This window comes from Nomascus leucogenys, unplaced genomic scaffold (genome assembly GCF_006542625.1).
Source record: "Nomascus leucogenys isolate Asia unplaced genomic scaffold, Asia_NLE_v1 Super-Scaffold_249, whole genome shotgun sequence".
In the NCBI taxonomy this organism is placed as follows: domain Eukaryota; kingdom Metazoa; phylum Chordata; class Mammalia; order Primates; family Hylobatidae; genus Nomascus; species Nomascus leucogenys.
The window spans coordinates 2,351,776-2,371,792 of record NW_022095768.1 but is presented as its reverse complement, the minus strand read 5'-3'; the positions used below and the strand labels follow the sequence as shown (position 1 = coordinate 2,371,792).

The following is a 20,017-nucleotide window of genomic DNA, read 5'->3' as shown; positions in this document are numbered from 1 at the left end:
TAGGGACCCTGTCCTTTAATTTTTTAGATTAATGCTGACTCTGGGTAGTTAGTGTAAGAACTGAATTGAATTGTAGGACACTTAGCTGATGTCAGAGAGTTGCTGTTGCAATGCAGAGGCCATTATTCTGCCTAGTACACCTGCCCTTTTTCATCTTGTCATCTGTAGCAGAAAGAAAAACATGACCTCAATATCTTGCACCACCTCCCAGTAAGAGCTGGAGTCTCTACACCACTTCTCGAATCTGGCTTGGCCTGTGACATGCTTTAACCAGTAGAATGCAGCAGAAGCAACACTGGGTTACTTCTGGAAGCCCATCCTCGAGAGGGTCTGCCCTCTTGGACCACTTCTACCATGTGAAGAAGCCCAAGATTAAAGACTACCTGAAGAAAAGATGCCCAGTCATCCAGGCACGCCATTTGAGTGAGCTCATCTTAGCCTATCTAGCCCCAGCTGACTGCAGCTGCTTGGTAAGCCCAGCAGAATTGCCCAGTCAACCCCTGAATCATGACAAAGAACCATTATTTTAAGCACTATATTTTACAGTGATTTGTTATGGATTGATAGATAACTTACACTTCTTCCCTATTCTGGAATATCAACCCTTTCATTAGATATTAAATTTTGGTATATTTTATTATAAAGCACAAGCAGAATCCTACTTTAAAAATAGTGATGGGTGATCAAACGTTCACTAAATCTGTAATGATTTTCAAGTGGAGCATTTATATTGGGGGAACAACTGTAGCTCACTTTAAACAATGGCTTATAGTAAGTTTTTTAAAAATCTTAATAGGATGGGGAAGTTGGGAGGAGGCACTGTTTACTTAAGGATTTTCTACTAGTTTGCTGGAATAGAGTGTCTTTACTTCTTGGTGAATAAACCAAGAAAAGTGGCACTGAGCACAGTAAATGCCAAAATGCTACCAGATTTATCTGCATGTTTGGTACTAGTGTAACAGAATAAGCATTGTACAAAATCAGAACACTTGAGTCTTGGCTGTAAATTCTCTCTGGAACTAATTAGCTAATTTATGAAATGAAGATACTAGGGCTTTCTTTGAGTAATGACAGACTAGGTAATTTAAACTGACACCCATGCTGAGGGTTAACTAGAATAGGTAAACAAAATAAACAAAACGTTTGCCTGAAGACATGGGAGATCTAACAAGACAGTGGAGAATTTACTGGGTCAGAATCCAGGAGAGGAAGAAAACCGTGGAGGAGAACCCAGGTTTGAGGCTGCCTTTTTTTCCTGGGGAAATTTGCCAATTCCAGAGAAGGTAGACGGGATCTGAGTAGTGATTCTGGCAGCTTCATGGGCCTAGTGGGACAAAGATTAGCGAGTAAGGCTTGAAAAGGAGGGAACACAGGTAAACCCCTCTCACTTTGGGTTAGGATCCCACCAACAGGAATAAGGATGAATTAGAAGGAGGCAGTCCTTTACAGAGACCATAATTCAGCTTTGAATCACCTAAGTCCTTGAAATTGGAATAGCTGATTTGGAATACTATTGTTCTTAGGTAACTAAAAGAAGCAAAATTAACTCTTCCCTGAAGAAAAATCACATAAACTTGGGCCTCCAATTATTTCTGCAGATAATTTTGCAAATATAATATTTGGAACAAAATAAAAAGCAACCAGACATATAAGTAGCCAAGTAAACTGGAATTAGAAACAGCAAAACAAAATAAAAAAATAAACAAACCTGCAGGTATCCAGACACTGAGGTTATCAGATAGAGATATTAAAATAACTATGCTTACCATGTTCAAGGTGACAAAAGACAATAATGAGAATTTTGTATAGAACCAGAAACTATGAAAAAGAACCAAGTCAAATGGAAACCTAGAACTGAGAAATATAATAAAGGAAATTAAGAACTCAGTGGATCAGTAGAAGAGTAGATTAGAAGTAGGTGAAGAAGGCCAGGCGTGGTGGCTCATGCCTGTAATCCCAGCCCTTTGGGAGGCCAAGGCAGGTGGATCACTTAAGGTCAGGAGTTTGAGACCAGCCTGGCCAACATGGTGAAACCCCGTCTCTACTAAAAATACAGAAAATTAGCTGGGCATGGTGGTACGCTCCTATAATCCCAGTTTACTCAGGAGGCTGAGGCAAGAGAATGTCTTGAAACTGGGAGGCAGAAGTTGCAGTGAGCTGAGATAGCATCACTGCACTCCAGCCTGGGCAACAGAGCGAGACTCCATCTTAAAGAAAAAAAAAAAAAGAAATAGGTGAAGAAAAAAAAATGAATGTACTAGAAGTTAGGTGAGAAGAAATTTTCTGGAATGAAGCATGGATAGACAAAAAGATGGAAAACAAAGATGGGAGGCTAAGAGGTATAGAAGATACAGTGAGATGCAGTTCTAAAGGAGAGGAGACAGAAGGGACAGAAGAAATATTTGAAAAGAACTTGCTAAAACTGATAAAAAAAAAAAGTGGAGCTACAAATTGAAGAGATTCTACAAACTACAAGCATATTTAAAAAAAAATCTACACCTAAGCACATCATAGTGAAACTTCTGAAAATCAAAGCAGCCAGAGGGGAAAAAAAAAGATTACCTTAAGGAGCAACAAAGAGACAGACTGAGAGCTAACTTCTCATAAGAAACTATGAAATCCAGAAGACAAAGGAACATTATCTTTGAAGTGCCAAAAGACACTGCTAACGTAGAATTTTACACTGAGTAAAAATATTCTTCAAGAATGAAAACAGTATAGAAATATTTTTTTGGTAAACAAAAACAACATTTGTCACCCTCAGATTTCAAATATAATAGAGTAAGGTTAAGGCAGAAGAAAATGATCCCAGATGGAAGGTAAACAATATAGGGGCTGTGTGCAGTGGCTCACGCCTGTAATCCCAGCACTTTGGGAGGCCAAGGTGGGCAGATAAGTTGAGGTCAGGGGTTTCAGACCAGCCTGGCCAACACGGTGAAACCCCATCTCTACCAAAAAATACAAAAATTAACCGGGTGTGGTGGCATGCACCTGTAGTCCCAGCTACTTGGGAGGCTGAGGCATGAGAATTGCTTGAACCCAGGAGGTGGAGGTTGCAGTGAGCTGAAAACATGCCAATGCACTCCAGTCTGGGCGACAGAGTGAGACCCTGTCTCAAAAAAAAAAAAAAAAAAAAAAAAAGAAAAGAAAAAAAGTCATGCTTTTCATGAGTAACTTGGCAAAATAAAACCAAAATATATTTTAAAAAAAACAGGAAGAGGAAAAAAAGATAAACAAGTGAATAAATAGATATAATAGATGTAAATTACAATCTAAATAGATATATCTATTTATATCTAAATATAAATCTATTTAGATATAAATATATCTATTTATATCTAAATATAAATCTATTTAGATATAAATATATCTATTTATATCTAAGTAGATATATCTATATCATTTAATATCTATAATAGATATAAATATTAGATAATATAGATAATATAGGTATAAATAGCTATAGGTAATATAGATATAGATAATATAGATAAAACATCTATCTAATATAATAAATATATTTATATCTAAATAGATATAATAATGTCTTACTGGTTTTAAAAATGTATATGCATGTTATTTTGGTATATAATTAAAGTACATGACCAAATATATTTTGGTATATAATTAAAATACATGCATGTTATTTTGGTATATAATTAAAATACATGACCAAAATAGCACACAAGTTAGGAGGAAGGTAAATGGAGTTAAATTGGCCTTGCATTTTCTAGGAAGGAGGCAAAAGTAATAAATAATATTAGATTTTTATATTCAAGAATGATACTGCAGTAAGTCAAGTAACCACTGTAACAGTATTTAAGTAAATCTTCCAAAATAATAAAGAGAATAAATAAAATGATAAAAAATACTTGTAACACCAGGGGAGGGGAAAGAGAATGTTCTTAGGTCTAACTAAACATTTTGACTCAGAATACTCATAGGCCACATTTGGCACCAATCTCTTCAAAAGGCCAAGAACACGGTTTGCTAGCAGGTAGCGTCAGTGTCCTTGGAGCAGTCCACACAGCAGTCAAGTGACAGCTTAGGTGTAAGGAGATGAGATCCACATTGGGCATGTGTGCGAGGTGATCTTGGCTTAAAAGCCTCATGCCCCACAGGACCAAATATCTCTTAGAACAGCTCAGAAGACATAGCTTCCAGGGTCCAGCAAAGGACAGACCTAATACAAGGGTCACTGAGCTCAGGCAAACCCAAAGTATATCATCCCCACCAGACATCATTCTCCCAAGACAGATGCAATTTACTGACAGGATAATTTTGACCATAAGTAATGTTGTTAAGTGATATATGTCTTACTAGGTTGCCAGAGGAACAGAGCTAGAAATTTAACTGAGGTTAAGCTGTCAAGCGGAAGGAATAAAGTTTTGTTTACCTTTTTCCCACTATAATCAATCTAAAAGAAATACAGAAAAAAAGAAAATAAATACAGAAGAGTCAAACAGAAGCATTAACAAGATGCCTGATTTAAATGCAACACATACTGTATTAAAAGTAAATGAACTAAATGATTTATTCAAAAGACAAAAATTGTCAGACTGGATTAAAAAAATCAAAGCTAACTATATGCTACTTATGAGAGACACACTTGAAACATAAGGATGTAGAAAGATTGAAAGTAAAAGGATGAAAAAGATATACCATGCAAACTCTAGCCAAAAGAAAAGCTGGCTTAGCTATATTATTCATGCAAAGCACATTTCAAGGTAAAAAGCAATATGGAAATAGAGATGTTTCATAATGATAAATGACTCAAACACCAGGAAGATATAACAGTTCTAATTTGAATGAACCTAACAAATTCTCTAAATATTTACACAAAAAATCAAAGGTACAATGAGGACAAGTAGATAAATTCGGAATCAAGGTAGAGTTTAAAACACCTTTCAATGTTGACAAAACAAAGAAGTCAGGAAGAAAATAGAAAAGTTGAACAATATTATTAGCAAACTTGACCTAATGGACTTGTATAGAATATTGAATGCAATTTTTTTTTTTTTTTTTGAGACAGTCTCACACCGTCACCCAGGCTGGAGTGCAATGGTGCGATCTCGGCTCACTGCAACCTTGGACTCTGAGGTTCACGTGATTCTCCTGCCTCAGCCTCCCGAATAGCTGGGATTACAGGTGCACACCACGCCTGGCTAATTTTTTTGTACTTTTAGTAGAGACAGGGTTTCACTATGTTGGCCAGGCTGGTCTTGAACTCCTGACCTTGTGATCCGCCCACCCTGGACTCCCAAAGTGCTGGGATTACAGGCGTGAGCCAGCGTGCCCGGCTGCAAATTATTTTTTTAAAGACCAACAAAACATATACATAAAGCAATTTAGCAAATTTCTAAAAATTGAAATCACACAGAGTATGTCTTCTGATGAAATAAGACTAAGCTAGAAATCAAGAGCAAAAAGATAATGAGAAAATCCTATATGCTGAAAATTAAGAAAAATACTTCTAAACAACTAAACCTTAGGTCAAAAAGGAAATTACAATGTGATTTGGAAAATATTTTGGACTGAATAATGTATAAAATCATGTAGGCAAGGCAATCTTATAAGGCATCATATGAAGAGTATTAATATAACTTTACTAACCAGAAAACAGTTGAATGGAATATTACCAGTACTGAGTGATTATGCATAGGAAGTGGCAATATTGGATGAGACACTAACAACCAACTAAGAAATGGGGGGAAGCCCTTTCATCCTGTTTAGTAATATAAAAGTCTTTGGATAAGGAATCTAGTGGGAATACTTTCTCTATATTTAATCAGCATTCTGTCTCAATTTATAAATGCCACCTCCTCTCTCATTTATAAATATCCAGACTGACGCAGCCTAAGAAATCCTAAATTTGGCAAATTCAGAGTGTCTTATAAAGGTTAAATTGCAAAAGTTAATAGTGATCTTATTCTCTTGAACTTTTTCACCTGTCTCTCCCTATATATTTTATGGGAAAAAAAATCATTTGTGAAAGTATACCAATCAGTATATAGATTAGCTAGACTACACTATCTAAATATACCTCTATTTAACTTGCTTTGAACACTGTCAAATAGTCATAGCAAATTCAAATTCATTTAATAATTTACTGACAATCTGTTTTAGTACCTTATTAGGTATTAATACATAAAATCAACAGAACCCATTCTCTAGATTCAAAAGATTTATAATCTGGGTGGGGACACAAATCATGAACTGAAGACACTATGGACTCTGTGAAAGTGAGGAGCCAGGGACGTCTACTTCTGGTAATGGAGGACTAGGTAATACTTATCAATCTTCCTGGCGAAGTTACTAAAAAAAAAGGGGCTAGACAAAATATGGGGAAAAGGTTTTGGTAAGTGCATCACAGAGCTAATAAGATAGTGAGGAAAGACCTGGCCAAAATCAGAAAACTAAAATCAAGATGAGTGAGCCTACACCTCACAGTTGTTTTTGTCTTAGAAGCTACTGTTGACATGGAAAAGGCAGTCATAAGGCTGAGCATAGCTTCTGGCTCTCATGGGACTTGGGTACCAAAGTTATAACCTGGGGTCTTGGATGAGGGACCGTAGTTTGGTCTGCAATCCTGAATAACTAAACCTGGGAGATAAAGGTGAATGGACAACAGCCCAACACTGAGCTACTACAGGCCCTGAAATGGAATAAAGGTGATCCCAGACTGTCGAACTGATGTAAACTTTCAGTTGTTCTATTTCCTTATGGGTGTCACTAACAAATAGCATATATCTGGATTCTTTTTCTTCAATCTGAATTGGCTTTTATCCATTTACATTCAATGTAATTACTAATATATTTATATTTGTTTCTACCAAATATCCAGCTTTCCTATGTTCTTTTGTTTCTTCTTTTTTATATTTTTGTTTTGGGGGCAGGGAGGATTGTTTTTATTTTTATTTTTTTCCTTCTCTACTAGTTTGGAATTTATAACCTCTATTTTCTACTATTTTCAATGATTATGTTAGAAAATTTTCACATGTATTTTTAACTCACCAGAGTTGAACGTTAAACAATATTTTTATTATTTTTTTCTGAACTAAGGACCTTAAACACTGGAATTACAATTACCTGCTCTTCTAATTGATATGCAATTGTTACTGTGATAACTCTAATCTGTATTTTCCATTCCACAAAATATTATTTTACAGAGTTTATTTACATGCATCTACGTATTTACCAATTCTTTGCTCTTCTTTTCTTTTTGCATTTCGGAGTTTCATTTAGTATACTCTTCCTACTGTCTGATGAATGTATCTTTTAGAATCTCCTTAAGTGAGGTTGATAAACTCCCTGTTTTTGGTTTTTGGTTTTCAGAAAGATTCTTTATTGTGCCTTTGTTCTGGAAAAAGTGTATTCCCTGGGTAGAGAATTTTGGTTTACGTTTATTTTCTCTCAGCCTAATTGTCATACTTTTGAATCTAATCTGTCTTTTCTCTGGCTGCTTTTAAGATATTTTCTTTGTCTTTAATGTTCTAGGATTTTACTAGTTGTCTATATGCAGATTTCTTTTAATTTTTCCAACTTCAGATTCATTGAGCTTCCTGATTCTGTTAAGTCCTTCAATATTCTTGAAATTCTCAGGAATATTTCTTCAAATATTGTTCTATCCATTTTCTCTTCTATAACTCTGATAAGATACATGTTGGACCACTTTATTTTCTCTTCATGTGTCTTTTTTTTTTTCCAGATACAGAGTCTTGCTCTGTTGCCCAGGCAGGAGTGCAGTGGCACAATTTTGGCTCACTGCAACCTCTGCCTCCCGGGTTCAAGCGATTCTCCTTCCTCGGACTCCTGAGTAGCTGGGATTACATGTGCATGCCACCACGCCCGGCTAATTTTTTTTTATTTTTAGTAGAGACAGGGTTTCACCGTGTTAGCCAGAATGGTCTCCATCTCCTGACCTTGTGATCTGCCCACCTCGGCCTCCCAAAGTGCTGGGATTACAGGCGTGAGCCACCGTGCCCGGCCCCCATGTGTCTTAATGTTTCTTTTATATGTCCCATTTCTTGGTCTAAGTGGAATTCTGGATAATCCTTCAGTTCTTATTTTCATTTCACTACTTTCCCCTCAGCTTTACGTAAACTGATGTTAAACCTATCCATTGAATTTTCAATTTTAATTACTTAGTTTTTATTTCTATCAATTGTCTAGTTGCTTGCTCTCTCTGATTTTCAGGCCTTTCATTTCTTGATATATATTAAGCATTCTCATATTCTCTTTCTGATCATTTCTGGATCAGAAGTTTTCATGAGTCTGAACCTGCTGTTTGTTGTTTAGTTTGCCTTTTACCTATAGTATCTTGTAGTGATTCTTTACTGTGAGCTAATTTTCCTTAGAGTTTTGTGGAAATTCTTTAAGGTCTGGTATTGGTGGCCCATCTGGAGCAGCTGCTGCCATGATGCTGGCTGCAGTGGGGAAGGTGCATCCGGGGTTGTGTGCTCCGTGGAGCTGACGGTAGCCAGGAACAGGTGGAAGCCCCGCCCCCTTCCAAGTTGGCAGGGTGGGATCCTCGCGCTCCCTGGGCGCAGCTGTGGCCGCCCAGCTACGGTGCAGGACCCAGGCATCCCTGTGCTCTTGGGGGCTGGGAGCAGGCAGGAGCCCCATCCTCCTGGGTGAAGCCATAACCACCTAGCCATGGCTGTAGACCTGGGTACCTCTGCACTCCTGGGGACATGGGAAGCTCCCCTGCCTCTGTTGGCTTGGATGTGCTGCTCCCAATGTCTGGCCTCTCCCTGGTCTCGGCGCCCACTCGGATTTCAGAGCAAAGTTGAGGCTGAGCCTGGGCACTGTTGCAACCCAGCTGGGTATGCGCACACTTGGGGCAGTCCTGACATGCCAGCCCCCTGCTACCTTGGCCCCTTTCAGACTTTGGATGCCAAAGAGCACGGCGGAAGGCCAAGGGGGTGCTGAGGGCAGCTTGGTGTGGGCCTGGAGGCACCCCTTGGCATGAACAGTCTGGGCTCTGTGGACGTAGTGGATGGCAGGTTAATGGTGGCAGGAGGCAGACAGGCGCCTGGGCAGAAAGGGGTGGGTCCCTGGTGAAATCCCACCTTTGAGCCAGGCTGCCAGTTCCATGGTCCAGAGTGAGAACTTATAGTGCTTTTTCCACGCCTGCCCATGGACCAATCAGCACACACTTCCCCTCCTCTGAAGCCCATAAAACCCCCAGACTCAGCCAGACTCAGGCAGACAATGGGATGACCTGCCTGTGGAGAGGAGCCACCCACCATGGGTCTCCTCTCTGCTGAGAGCTGAGCAGATGATGGGATGACCTGCCTGCAGAGAGGAGCTAGCTACATACTGCTGGTCTCCTCTATGCTGAGAGATGAGTAGACAATGGGAGGACCTGACTGCAGAGAGGAGCTACCCACTGAAAGTCTCCTCTGAGCTGTTCTGTCACCCAATAAAGCACCTCTTCACCTTGCTCACCCTCTATTTGTATGCATACCTCATTCTTCCTGGACACAGGACAACAACTCAGAATCCACTGAATGGCAGGGCTAAAAGAGCTGTAACACAAACAGGGCTGAAACATGCCCTCTGCTTGCCACGTTGTGGGTGACGAGAAGGAGTGAAGAGAGAAGGAGAAGAGCTGTGGCCCTTCAGGGAGCCCAGACCTAGGAGCTCCCCAAGCCAGAGCTGAAATACTCTCTTTGGGGCTCTGCAGTTCCTGGTATTTCCAAGCTTCTGGGCACCACTGCATTCCCCAGTGCCAGCCATGGAAGCTGCTTGCAGTATGCCTGGTCCAGCCACAGCATCACAGGGAACCAGTGTCTGTGCCGGCACCTGGAGCTGCCTGCCCTGCTGCAGCCTGTGTGCTTGCCTGTGTGCAGTGGCTGGACCTTATGTTCGCTCACTCACATTCCCCTTGCCATTCTGTGCCTGGCTGACCCTTGGCAGGTGTGGAATCCAGGCTGGTAGGGCAAGCTGAGTGCAGCTAAGCTGAGCAGGCTAAGCAGGTGGAACAAGCCTGGCAGGCTTGAGCAAAACTCAGGCTAAGGCACCACCAGGAACAAAGGTTTCTGGTGAGAAAAGCGACACCCCAAGGATCCTGTGACAGTATGAAGATAGTTTCCTAAGGAAAACAGTTTTACTTGCTTTTTTCAGATGCCTGGGGCAATTATAAGACCTGGACCACCTTTAATCAAATTGTCAGTTTGAGGCTTTTTCAAGCTACCCAGCTAGTATGAGTTTGGGTTGCAAACCACCTAAAAGCTCTCTTATGATTATAAATTCCCAAGAGAGATTCACGCCCCCTCCACCCATGGCTGAGTGCCAAGGACCAAGACAGGCGGTTTTCCTTATTGATAATGGGGAATTACTTCTAGTTCACTCTACATGTAGCCCTTTAAAGACTCACCATTGTGTGTGTGTGTGTGTGCACAGAATTCCTTATTAGATACCCTACTTTGGGCAGGCCCTGGGCTTCACTTCAAGGACCCAGCCTTGAATAACTAAATTCAAAGTTACCCACTTCAACAAATCCCCACAGGGTGAGGGGCAGCTTTAGGGGTATTTTCCTTCACTCAGTTAACTTCTGTATTCACTCAGCTCCTGGCTTGCATATTCCTTACTTTTCGTTAGTTCATGGCTGCATTCAAGATGTTGATTTTTATATTTTATCTAACATTTTAGTTGTTTTCAGTTGGCTTCAGTGGGCACCTCATTCACCATGTTGCCAGAAAATGCATTATTCTTTTTGAGGTCTTTACATCTATGTTTCTAAGTTAAATAAATTGGTCTCTAATTTTATTTTCTCATATTAAGCTTGTATTAAGGTACTATTAATCTCATTAAATGAGTTGCCTCTCTTCTTCCCATCCTCCAAAACAGTTTCCATATGATAGGGATTAATGGCTCCTCAAAGGCTTTATAAAACTGATTTGTAAAACCATCTAGATCTGATGTCCTTGGCAAAGTTGGGAAAAGGTGGATTTATCATCAGTTATTCGGATCCTTTAAGGTTATTGATATATTCAGGTTGCCCCTTTCTTCTTGAATTAATTTTGATAACTTTTTTTTCTAGAAAATCATCTACATTTTCAAATTCATTGGCATATAGTTATCCATAATATTCTGATGCTTTAAAAAAATCTCCATAATGTCTGCATAGTAATAGCCCTTTTTTTGTTCATAATTTTTTAATTTATCAGCTTTATTAGAGGTCTTATTGATTACTTTTTTGTTCCATTACTTTAAAGTTTTACTATTTAAAAAAATATTTTCTTACTTCTTTCTTCAGGTTTTCTTTGGAGTTCCTTTTCTGGCTTCTTAAGTTGCACTTAGCTCATTAACTTTTCAGTCTTTCTTGTTATTTTACAAAGGCATAACAAACGAATCACTTTAGCAGTATTCCATAAATTCTGACAAGTTTTTTGTCATGCACTTCCTAACATTTTGTAATTTCCAATTTCCACCTTCTTCAAACTATAAGCTGTTTAGGAGAGTACTTTTCCAAGTTCTGAAATATATTAAAATTTTTTAATGCTGATTTTTATTTGACTTGCTTTGAAGATGAAAAATATATCTGTATATGCACTTCTTCAAAATAGTTGAGATGGCTGAGCATGGTGGCTCACACCTGTAATCCCAGTGCTTTGGGAGGCCAAGGTGCGTGGATGACCTGAGATCAGGAGTTCAAGACCAACCTGGTCAACATGGTGAAACTCCATCTCTACTAAAAATACAAAAAAAAAAATTTAGCCGGGTGTGGTGGCACACACCTGTAATCCCAGCTACTCAGGAGGCTGAAGTGTGAGAATTGCTTGAACCCAGGAGGCAGAGAGGTTGCAGTGAGCTGAGATTGCACCATGGCACTCCAGCCTGGGCAATAAAGCAAGATTCCATCTGAAAACACACAATCACACACACACACACACACACGAACCCAAAATGGTTTCCTTTGTTGTCTATTATGTGGTCAATTCTTGTAAATGTTCCATGTATACTTTATTTTATTATGTTTTTGAGATGGAGTCTCGCTCTGTTGCCCAGGCTGGAATGCATTGGCACCATCTTGCTCACTGCTATCTCCACCTCTTGGGTTCAAGTGATTCTCCTGCCTCAGCCGCCCGAGTAGCTGGGACAACAGGCCACCATGCCCAGCTAATTTTTGCATTTTTATTAGAGACAGGGTTTTACTATGTTGGATAGGCTGGTCTTGAACTCTTGACCTCAAGTGATCCTCCCACCTTGGCCTCCCAAAGTGCTGGGATTACAGGTCTAAGCCGCCATGTCTGGCCTCAATGTATACTTTAAAGAAATATGTATTTCCTATTCTCTGGGTACGGGGTTCCTTTGATCTATTAGATGAAGTTTAAATTTGGTTTTCAAAGCTTCTGCATTTTCACTAACATTTTTGTCTGCTTCATCTATCATTTATCTTTCTGATAGCACTGGTTTAAAATCTCCCACTATGATGGTGGACTTGTCAATTTTTCCTTTAAAATTTTGCAGGTTTTTTTTCTTTATAGAATTCACAAGAAGCATGGGTATGTTGTTAGGTACCATGTTAGTTCAACATGGCTTGTCTTGGATAATTTTGTTATCGCTAGTTTATCTGTATTAATACTTGCTTTCTTAAATTCTATGTTCTTTCACATGAATGTTGCTTTTAACCATTTTTGGTAAGAGGTGGCTTGATATCTTTCTACGTCTTTGTTTTTGAGCTTTCTGCATAGTGTTATTTATGTGTGTCTCCTCTAAGGAGCATATAGCTGGATTTTCTACCTATCTAGTCTGCTTAGTCTATTCACATTATGATGAATACCAATTATTTAGATTTATTTCTATCAAATTATTTTGTTCTAAATGCAACTCTTTTTTTTTTTCTGCTGTCCTCTAGAACCCCTCAGTCTGGCTTCACCTTCTTGCCTTCTATTGTACTGATGAGTTGTCTATATTCTTCTGCTTATCTCTGCTCCCTCCCTTCTCCCCTGACCTCCACACACACATGGATTGGGAAGCTGTAGCAGAGATTGCTAGGCTAGTTCCCTACCTTATGTCCAGTATCTTTTTCTTACTTTAAAACAGAATTCTTATTGCTAGCTCAGTGCACTGCCGACCAGAATGAAAATGCCCTTCCCAGCTTCCCTGACAACTCTATATAGCAAATGGGATGTAGCTAAAGTGTTGTGTCAAACTTCCAGGAAGTCTCTTTAAAAAGGAGGAAGTTCCAGCTGCCATCATGGACCAAGAGGTTGGGTGCCAAGCACTAGGATGGTAGAGCAAAAGGACAGAAAGAACTTGGGTCTCTAATAACTTTGGAGCTGCCATACCAGTCCTGGGATGCCTTCTTCTATACTTCATTTATAGGAGAGAGTAATAAATGTCTCTCTTATTTAAGCTACTAATTCAGGGATCTGTTTTATTAGAAGTTGAATGCAATTCCTGATACAGAAATTATAGAAGGTTCTAGAATTTTTATTTCTTTACAAGGCACATTACCAAGTTTAGAAAACAAAACAATTCTTTTTCTGGTTAATTGACTAACTGTAGTTAACTGAATATTTAAAAGTCTTTCATGAAATTCAGTGTTCAACTGTTTCTTGTGTCTTGTGCCTTCCTTCCAGATTCACTTTTCTCCTTGCTGGATGAAGCAGGCTGCAGTTGACATGCAAAGAAAAGCTGAGATACAAGAGTGAAGAGTCCTAGTGGCATTCTAGCCTTCAGTGCCAGTGTCCTTACCCCTACCTTTCTGGAGGTTTGCTTATATAAGCCAACAAACTGTGCTTATATGCGGTCACTTGAGGCCAAAGAATCCTGACAAAAGGAGATAGAAAGCTACTGAACAGATGTGTTCCTGTGGCATTTGCCTAATTTATCTATAGTGAAGTAACCAGAAACAGTATAGATTTAAATTCTTAGAGAGGAAGTTGATTTAAAAAAAAAAGATAACGAAGAAGAAACTACATAGGAGAAGCACCATAAGAGAAAGATAAAAATGAAGAAACTTAAAATAACATGGCTCAGAATGCTGCCTAATTTATCAAACTTGCCAACAGCAGCAGTTAAGGGTAGAAATACGTTCTTTAAGGGAAAAAGCAGACAAAAGTTATCAAATAGTATTAGTCCTCAAAGAAACAATAAAAAACACAAATAATTGTCAATAATATATATATATATATATATATTTTTTTTTTTTTTTTTTTTTTGAGACTATGTCCTGCTCTGTCACCCAGACCGGAGTGCAGTGGTGTGATCTTGGCTCACTGCAACCCCTGCCTCCCAGGCTCAAGCGATCCTCACCTTAGCCTCCAGAGTAGCTGGGACCACAGGCATGTGCCACCATGCCTAGCTAATTTTGTAACCTTTTGTAGAGGAGGTCTCATTATATTGCCCAGGCTGGTCTTGAGTGATCCTCCCACCTCAGCTTCCTGAGTAGCTGGGACTGCGGGTTCATGCCGCCATGCCTGGCTAATTTTTTAACTTTTTGTAGAAAGGAGGTCTCGCTATATTGCCCAGGCTGGTCTCAAGTGATCCTCCCACCTTGGCCTCCCAAAGTGCTGGGATTACAGGCATATGCCACAACGCCCAGGCCAATACATCTTTATATTTCAATTATTTAAAACAGCCTAAGGACAATACTTGCATCCTAAATTTCCTCTTAAAACTCTCTGGCCACTTTGTACTCAAACACAATATATAAATGGTACATTTTACAACTTAATTCAAGATTTTACTTATTTATTTTGGCCAGGTCCTGTTTTCAGCACAGGGCTAAAGTTCCTTTTGCTGGGCATGCTATGCCTTATCTATTTTTTAAATCCAAGATTTTTCCCTTGACCATGACAGTAGAATAAAAAGCTCAAATTTAAGACAGATACTAATCTAGGACACAAACAATTGTTCCACTGAGGTGAGGTTTTTAAAAATGCAGGAATAAAAATTCTATTATAACATTCACTTTATACATATTCTTCAATCTACATATGATTACCTAAAAAGCAAATCACATATACATTCTTTAAAACACATCAAGAGGAAATCTATGAGTTAAAATGGATATTTAGAAAAGAAAATAATTACCTTTGATGCAAGGTTGTCTACTAGAGCAATCATAGAATTCTTAAACAAGGTGGCAGCAGTCAGAGGTCGCTTGGTCACCTCTGTAATGCTCAGTTTGCCTTCAGGCCACATATTCTTGAGCACAGGATTTGAACTGAGAAGCACAGAAAAAACAATTCAAATGTCACATTCAAATAAGCCGGATAAAAACTGATAAGCAATTCTGCTGAAATGTATCCTGAGAATCATAATTGGACTACAGACTCAACTCACAAGGCCTAATTGGAAAGATGATTCCATCCAGAAAATTATGCTCCAAGAATAATGACTGATACTGCAATGCAAATTGAGATGTTTTTCCAAACATTAAATAGCATATTTAAAAAATTATTTAAACTTCTTTAAAGTGACATCTTTGTTATACCTACCTAGGACCCTCAAATGGTCATTATGGCTCTTACAATACATATATAAAACAAATTCATTTTTGTGATGGTTAGAAAATGAGGACAAACCACTAGTAGAAAAATGATCCTCAGTGTCACAGCAGAAAACATAAAAGTGGCAACATCTTTGAATTAAAGCAAATAATTTATATATTAATAGAACAGGTAACACTACAGAAAGCCTGCTCTTTAAAAAAAACACAGGTAGGAATATAAAATAACCGTTTTTACATTGTCCCTAGTAAGTCCCTTTACTGCAGTTCAAATTGTGAACAAATTTGTAGGTAGCATTGGCAGTTACAATATTTTATTGATGTGACATTAGGACTGTTGCAATCCAATTCTAAAAATGCACTTCAGGCCAATTTTCAGGTTAAAATTGTATATTCATAATTTTGCTCTGTGGAGATATTTTTAAAAACGTGTAGTGATCTCAACTGTCATTTTTTTCTGGTTTCATTTTGGATGCTTTTGATGTTAAAGTCGTTGGAACTCAAAATGTTGCTTGCTTCCTAGAAACTTTTATCAGAAAAAAACTTTTCTTAAAAAATTGGGGGTTGAGCAACCCAAATGTCCATCAATGATAGACTGGATTAAGAAAATGTGCCACATATACACCATGGAATACTATGCAGCCATAAAAAAGGATGAGTTCATGTCCTTTGTAGGGACATGGATGAAGCTAGAAACCATCATTCTTAGCAAACTATCGCAAGGACAAAAAACCAATCACCGCATGTTCTCACTCAGGAATTGAACAATGAGAACACTTGGACACAGGAAGGGGAACATCACACACTGGGGCCTGTCATGGGGTGGGGGAGTGGGAGGAATATCATTAGGAGATATACCTAATGTAAATGACGAGTTAATGGGTGCAGCACACCAACATGGCGCATGTATACATATGTAACAAACCTGCACATTGTGCACATGTACCCTAGAACTAAAAGCACAATAAAAGAAAAATTGGGGGTTGAGAAGAGAAAATAATTAACACTAGCATTCATTGCTAATTGCTCTTACTACTGCTAACATTATACCCACTTTCTTTCCCTCATATAAAATTTTAAAAATTGAGTTGGATCCACAAAGCACTCAGAATATTTCTGTATGTAGGTGCTCAAAATAATAGCTGCAAGATGAAAGAGCAGATGAGCACAGAGCGAAGAAGATAAATGGTAATGTGTGGATTGACTGGGTCTGTGAACACAGAGCAACACTCCCAGCCCTCACCATCACCAACTACTGTCAAAGTGGCTACAAAACGCTGCAATAACCTGTGGCTTATGAACCCAGTTTCATTACTTTCTAGTCCTATTCCATAATTTTCTGTTTGTACACTTATATCAAAATGACTACATAGATGTATATTGTTTTTCCTTAACTTTTTCATTCTTATCTTTAGCACAGAAATAATTTAAGGCAACGTTCTCAACTTACAGTGCACATGGTGTCTGAAAGCCATTCTAACACTTACTGAATAGAATTTTCAGAAAGTCGAAAGTTGTACTTTGTGTACTTTGAAAATTCTGACACATGTCAAAAGACTGTGTCTTTTAGTCACTGGTGTTTGGTCTATGCAGTTTCTACTCCAATTCTTTGTCTACCTTACTCACTGTTGGCCATATTTGGAGACTATTCCTGTACTACACTGTAAAGGGTGGAAATGAAGGAAATAAGATAATATGTTAAATAGCAGAAGAGATACAAAATGAATCCAAACAGTTGTAGGGAGTCATTTTAAAGAGAAATAACTTTCAGGCCAAGTCATGACTGTAATATTTTTGTTTTTCTGAGACAGGGTCTCACTCTGTCACCTAGGCTGGAGTGCAGTGGCGAGATGATAGCTCACTGCAGCCTTGACCTTCCAGGCTCAAGTGATCCTCCCACTTCAGTCTCCCGAGTAGCTGGGACTATAGGCATGTGCCACCATGCCTGGCTAACTTTTTAATTTTTTGTAGAATGGTCTCCCTATGTTGTCCAGGCTGGTTTCAAACTCCTAGGCTCAAGCGATTCTCCCACCTCAGCCTCCCAAAGTGCTGGGATTACAGGTGTCAGCCACCATGCCCAGCCTGAATGTAACATTAACAAAATAGTTTTCAAAATATTTTAAATACCAGAACCTTTATCTTAAAAGGGAAGCTCCTCCAGAGACCCAGTATGTGTAATAGGTAAGGCAGATCTCATCTGGCTAACAAGACAGCAGTAAAGAGTAAAAGTTTGTACACTTGGAATGCAAAATGCTTGCTCCCTTCCTCCCTCCATTTACACAGACACACACAGACACAGATACACACATACATGCATGCATACATGTGTGTATATTATCAAGGTCTACAGAACTAGAATCCAAGGAACATTGCTTAAAAATAATTATATTGCTGGGTGTAGTGGTGCATGCCTGTACCCCTAGTTACTGGGGAGGCAGAGTTGGGAGAATCACTTGAGCCCAGGAGTTCAGGGTTACAGTGAGCTATGATCACACCACTGTGCTCCAGGCTGGGCAACTGGGATACCACTTCTAAAAAAAAAAAAAAAAAATCATTATATTAACATATACAAAGACAAAATGGATTCAAATTTTGGAAGGTTGTTAGCCATGGAAGCATCAAATAGTGTCCAGAGATGAAGGTGGCTCATTCCAATACCATCTAGGAGGATGGTTTTATCCAAAAAAAAAAAAAAAGTCAAGACTTCCCATCTCACCGGCAAGGCCTTTCCTATTATGGAATATTTGCTGCATTTAATAGATGTTCAATGTTTCACCCCTTTGGCAAAACTATTCCTATTGTGAAATGGATTCATCTTAGCCTGATGCCTTTATTTGTTGGGTTTATCTAAGTTCCTTTGTTCTGATTCTGTGCTTATCAGGCAACTAAGCATTCTGGATTCCATGGGTAATAATGAATCAGAGTTCTCACTGCTATTTGACTTCCCAAGCAGGTTTTCCAATAGGGAAAAACAGCCTGTTATATGAACACAATTACAGATGGCCCTCCATACCCATGGCTTCCACATTCAACATACCATGGATAGAAAATTTTTTTTTAAAAGATGGTTGTGCCTGTACTAAACATGTACAGACTTTTTTGAGGGGTCATTATTCTCTAAACAATACAACAACTATTTATATAGCACTTACATTTCATTAGGTTTTGTAAGTAATCTAGACATGATTTAAAGTATCTCGGAGGATGCGTGTAGATTATATGTAAATACTACACCATTTTATATGAGGGACTTGAACATGTATGGATTTTGGTATCTTCAGTGGAGGAGGGTACCGGATGGAATTAATCCCCCATGGATACTTCAGGAAAATGTATTCCATTCCATGTTACTGTTAGATTTTCCACTAGAAATAAATCCACATGCTGTTTTGTTTCTACACTGGCCTGGAGAGCCTGGGCTATAGTAGTTCACCACTGAAAGGTGAAGCTGTTCTCAGTAGCTGAACCTCTGGGCCATGGTACATTCACAAAGTTAACAAACACCACCTCGTGCAGCCTCTTGGTACAGAGACTGGTAACACACCCTGATGGTACTACTGGCCAAATAAGGCTATTTTTTCCAAGTTGAGCTTTTAACATTTTCTGCACAGAGAAATGCTAGACTCCGTCATTTGTCCCTCAAAATGAATGTACCTTACCTGATAAATTAAGCATTGAAATTCCCTTCTAAAAGTCCCTTTTCCCCATGCCCAGTTCTTCCAAGGATCCTCTCTCACATTCCTGTCTCTGTAACTTTCTACTGATGATAGTGCCATCATTAATCTTGGTGGCTTCAACATCCACACAGATGAATCATTTGATAGCAATTCTTGAAAGAACAGTTTAAACACAATGTCTCTATATTTTCATTTCCTGTATTCCCTTGAGCTCACATCAATGAGATATTTGTCTTCATTGCTACATGGAAACCAGTGTTGTCAAGTGTCCCACTGACCTTGGCATTAGCAAATCCAATGGTCAATCTTGGTCCTCTCATCACTCCTGCTTTTGACAAGATTTGATGTAGTGTATCGTTTTTTTTCTTCTTTAAACATTTTTTCTTGGCTTGGCCTCTGTGACACCAGATTCCTTGTTTACCTCCTTCCTCACTGGCATGCTCTCAGTTTTCTTTGCTAGTTCCTCTTTCCTTGTTTGACTCTACATGTTACAGTGTCTCAGGAATTAGTCTTTTTAACCTCTTCTCTTTTTTAAATCTACGCTCACTCCCTAGATACTCTCATCTAGTCTATGGCTTTAAATACAATCAATACACTGATGACTGTGAATTTGTATCTCTAGCTCCACCTTTCCCCTGAGATTCAGATGCATATTTGCAATTGCTGATTTGGTACTTTTAATTGGGTATCCAAAATGCACTTCAGACATAACATATCCAAAACAAAACTCTTAATTTCCCTGAACCAATTAGCATTTCCTCTTGTCTTCTCCTATCAGGCTCAGGTATCACCTTTGATTTCTGTCTTCCTCACACCACACATTGCCTCTACCAGCAAATCTTGTCAACTCTACTTTCAAAATATCACCCAATCT

General features: G+C 38.8%; 1 protein-coding gene across 1 annotated transcript in view; it reads right to left on the bottom strand.

Annotated features, from left to right (window-relative positions):
• MYO1D (myosin ID) overlaps positions 1-20,017 on the bottom strand; it is a 377,286-nt gene that overhangs the window by 225,349 nt on the left and 131,920 nt on the right. Inside the window, exon 14 of the mRNA XM_003279378.4 lies at positions 15,049-15,181. Coding sequence (XP_003279426.3) covers positions 15,049-15,181 — 133 coding nt within the window. The remainder of the gene's footprint in view (positions 1-15,048; positions 15,182-20,017) is intronic.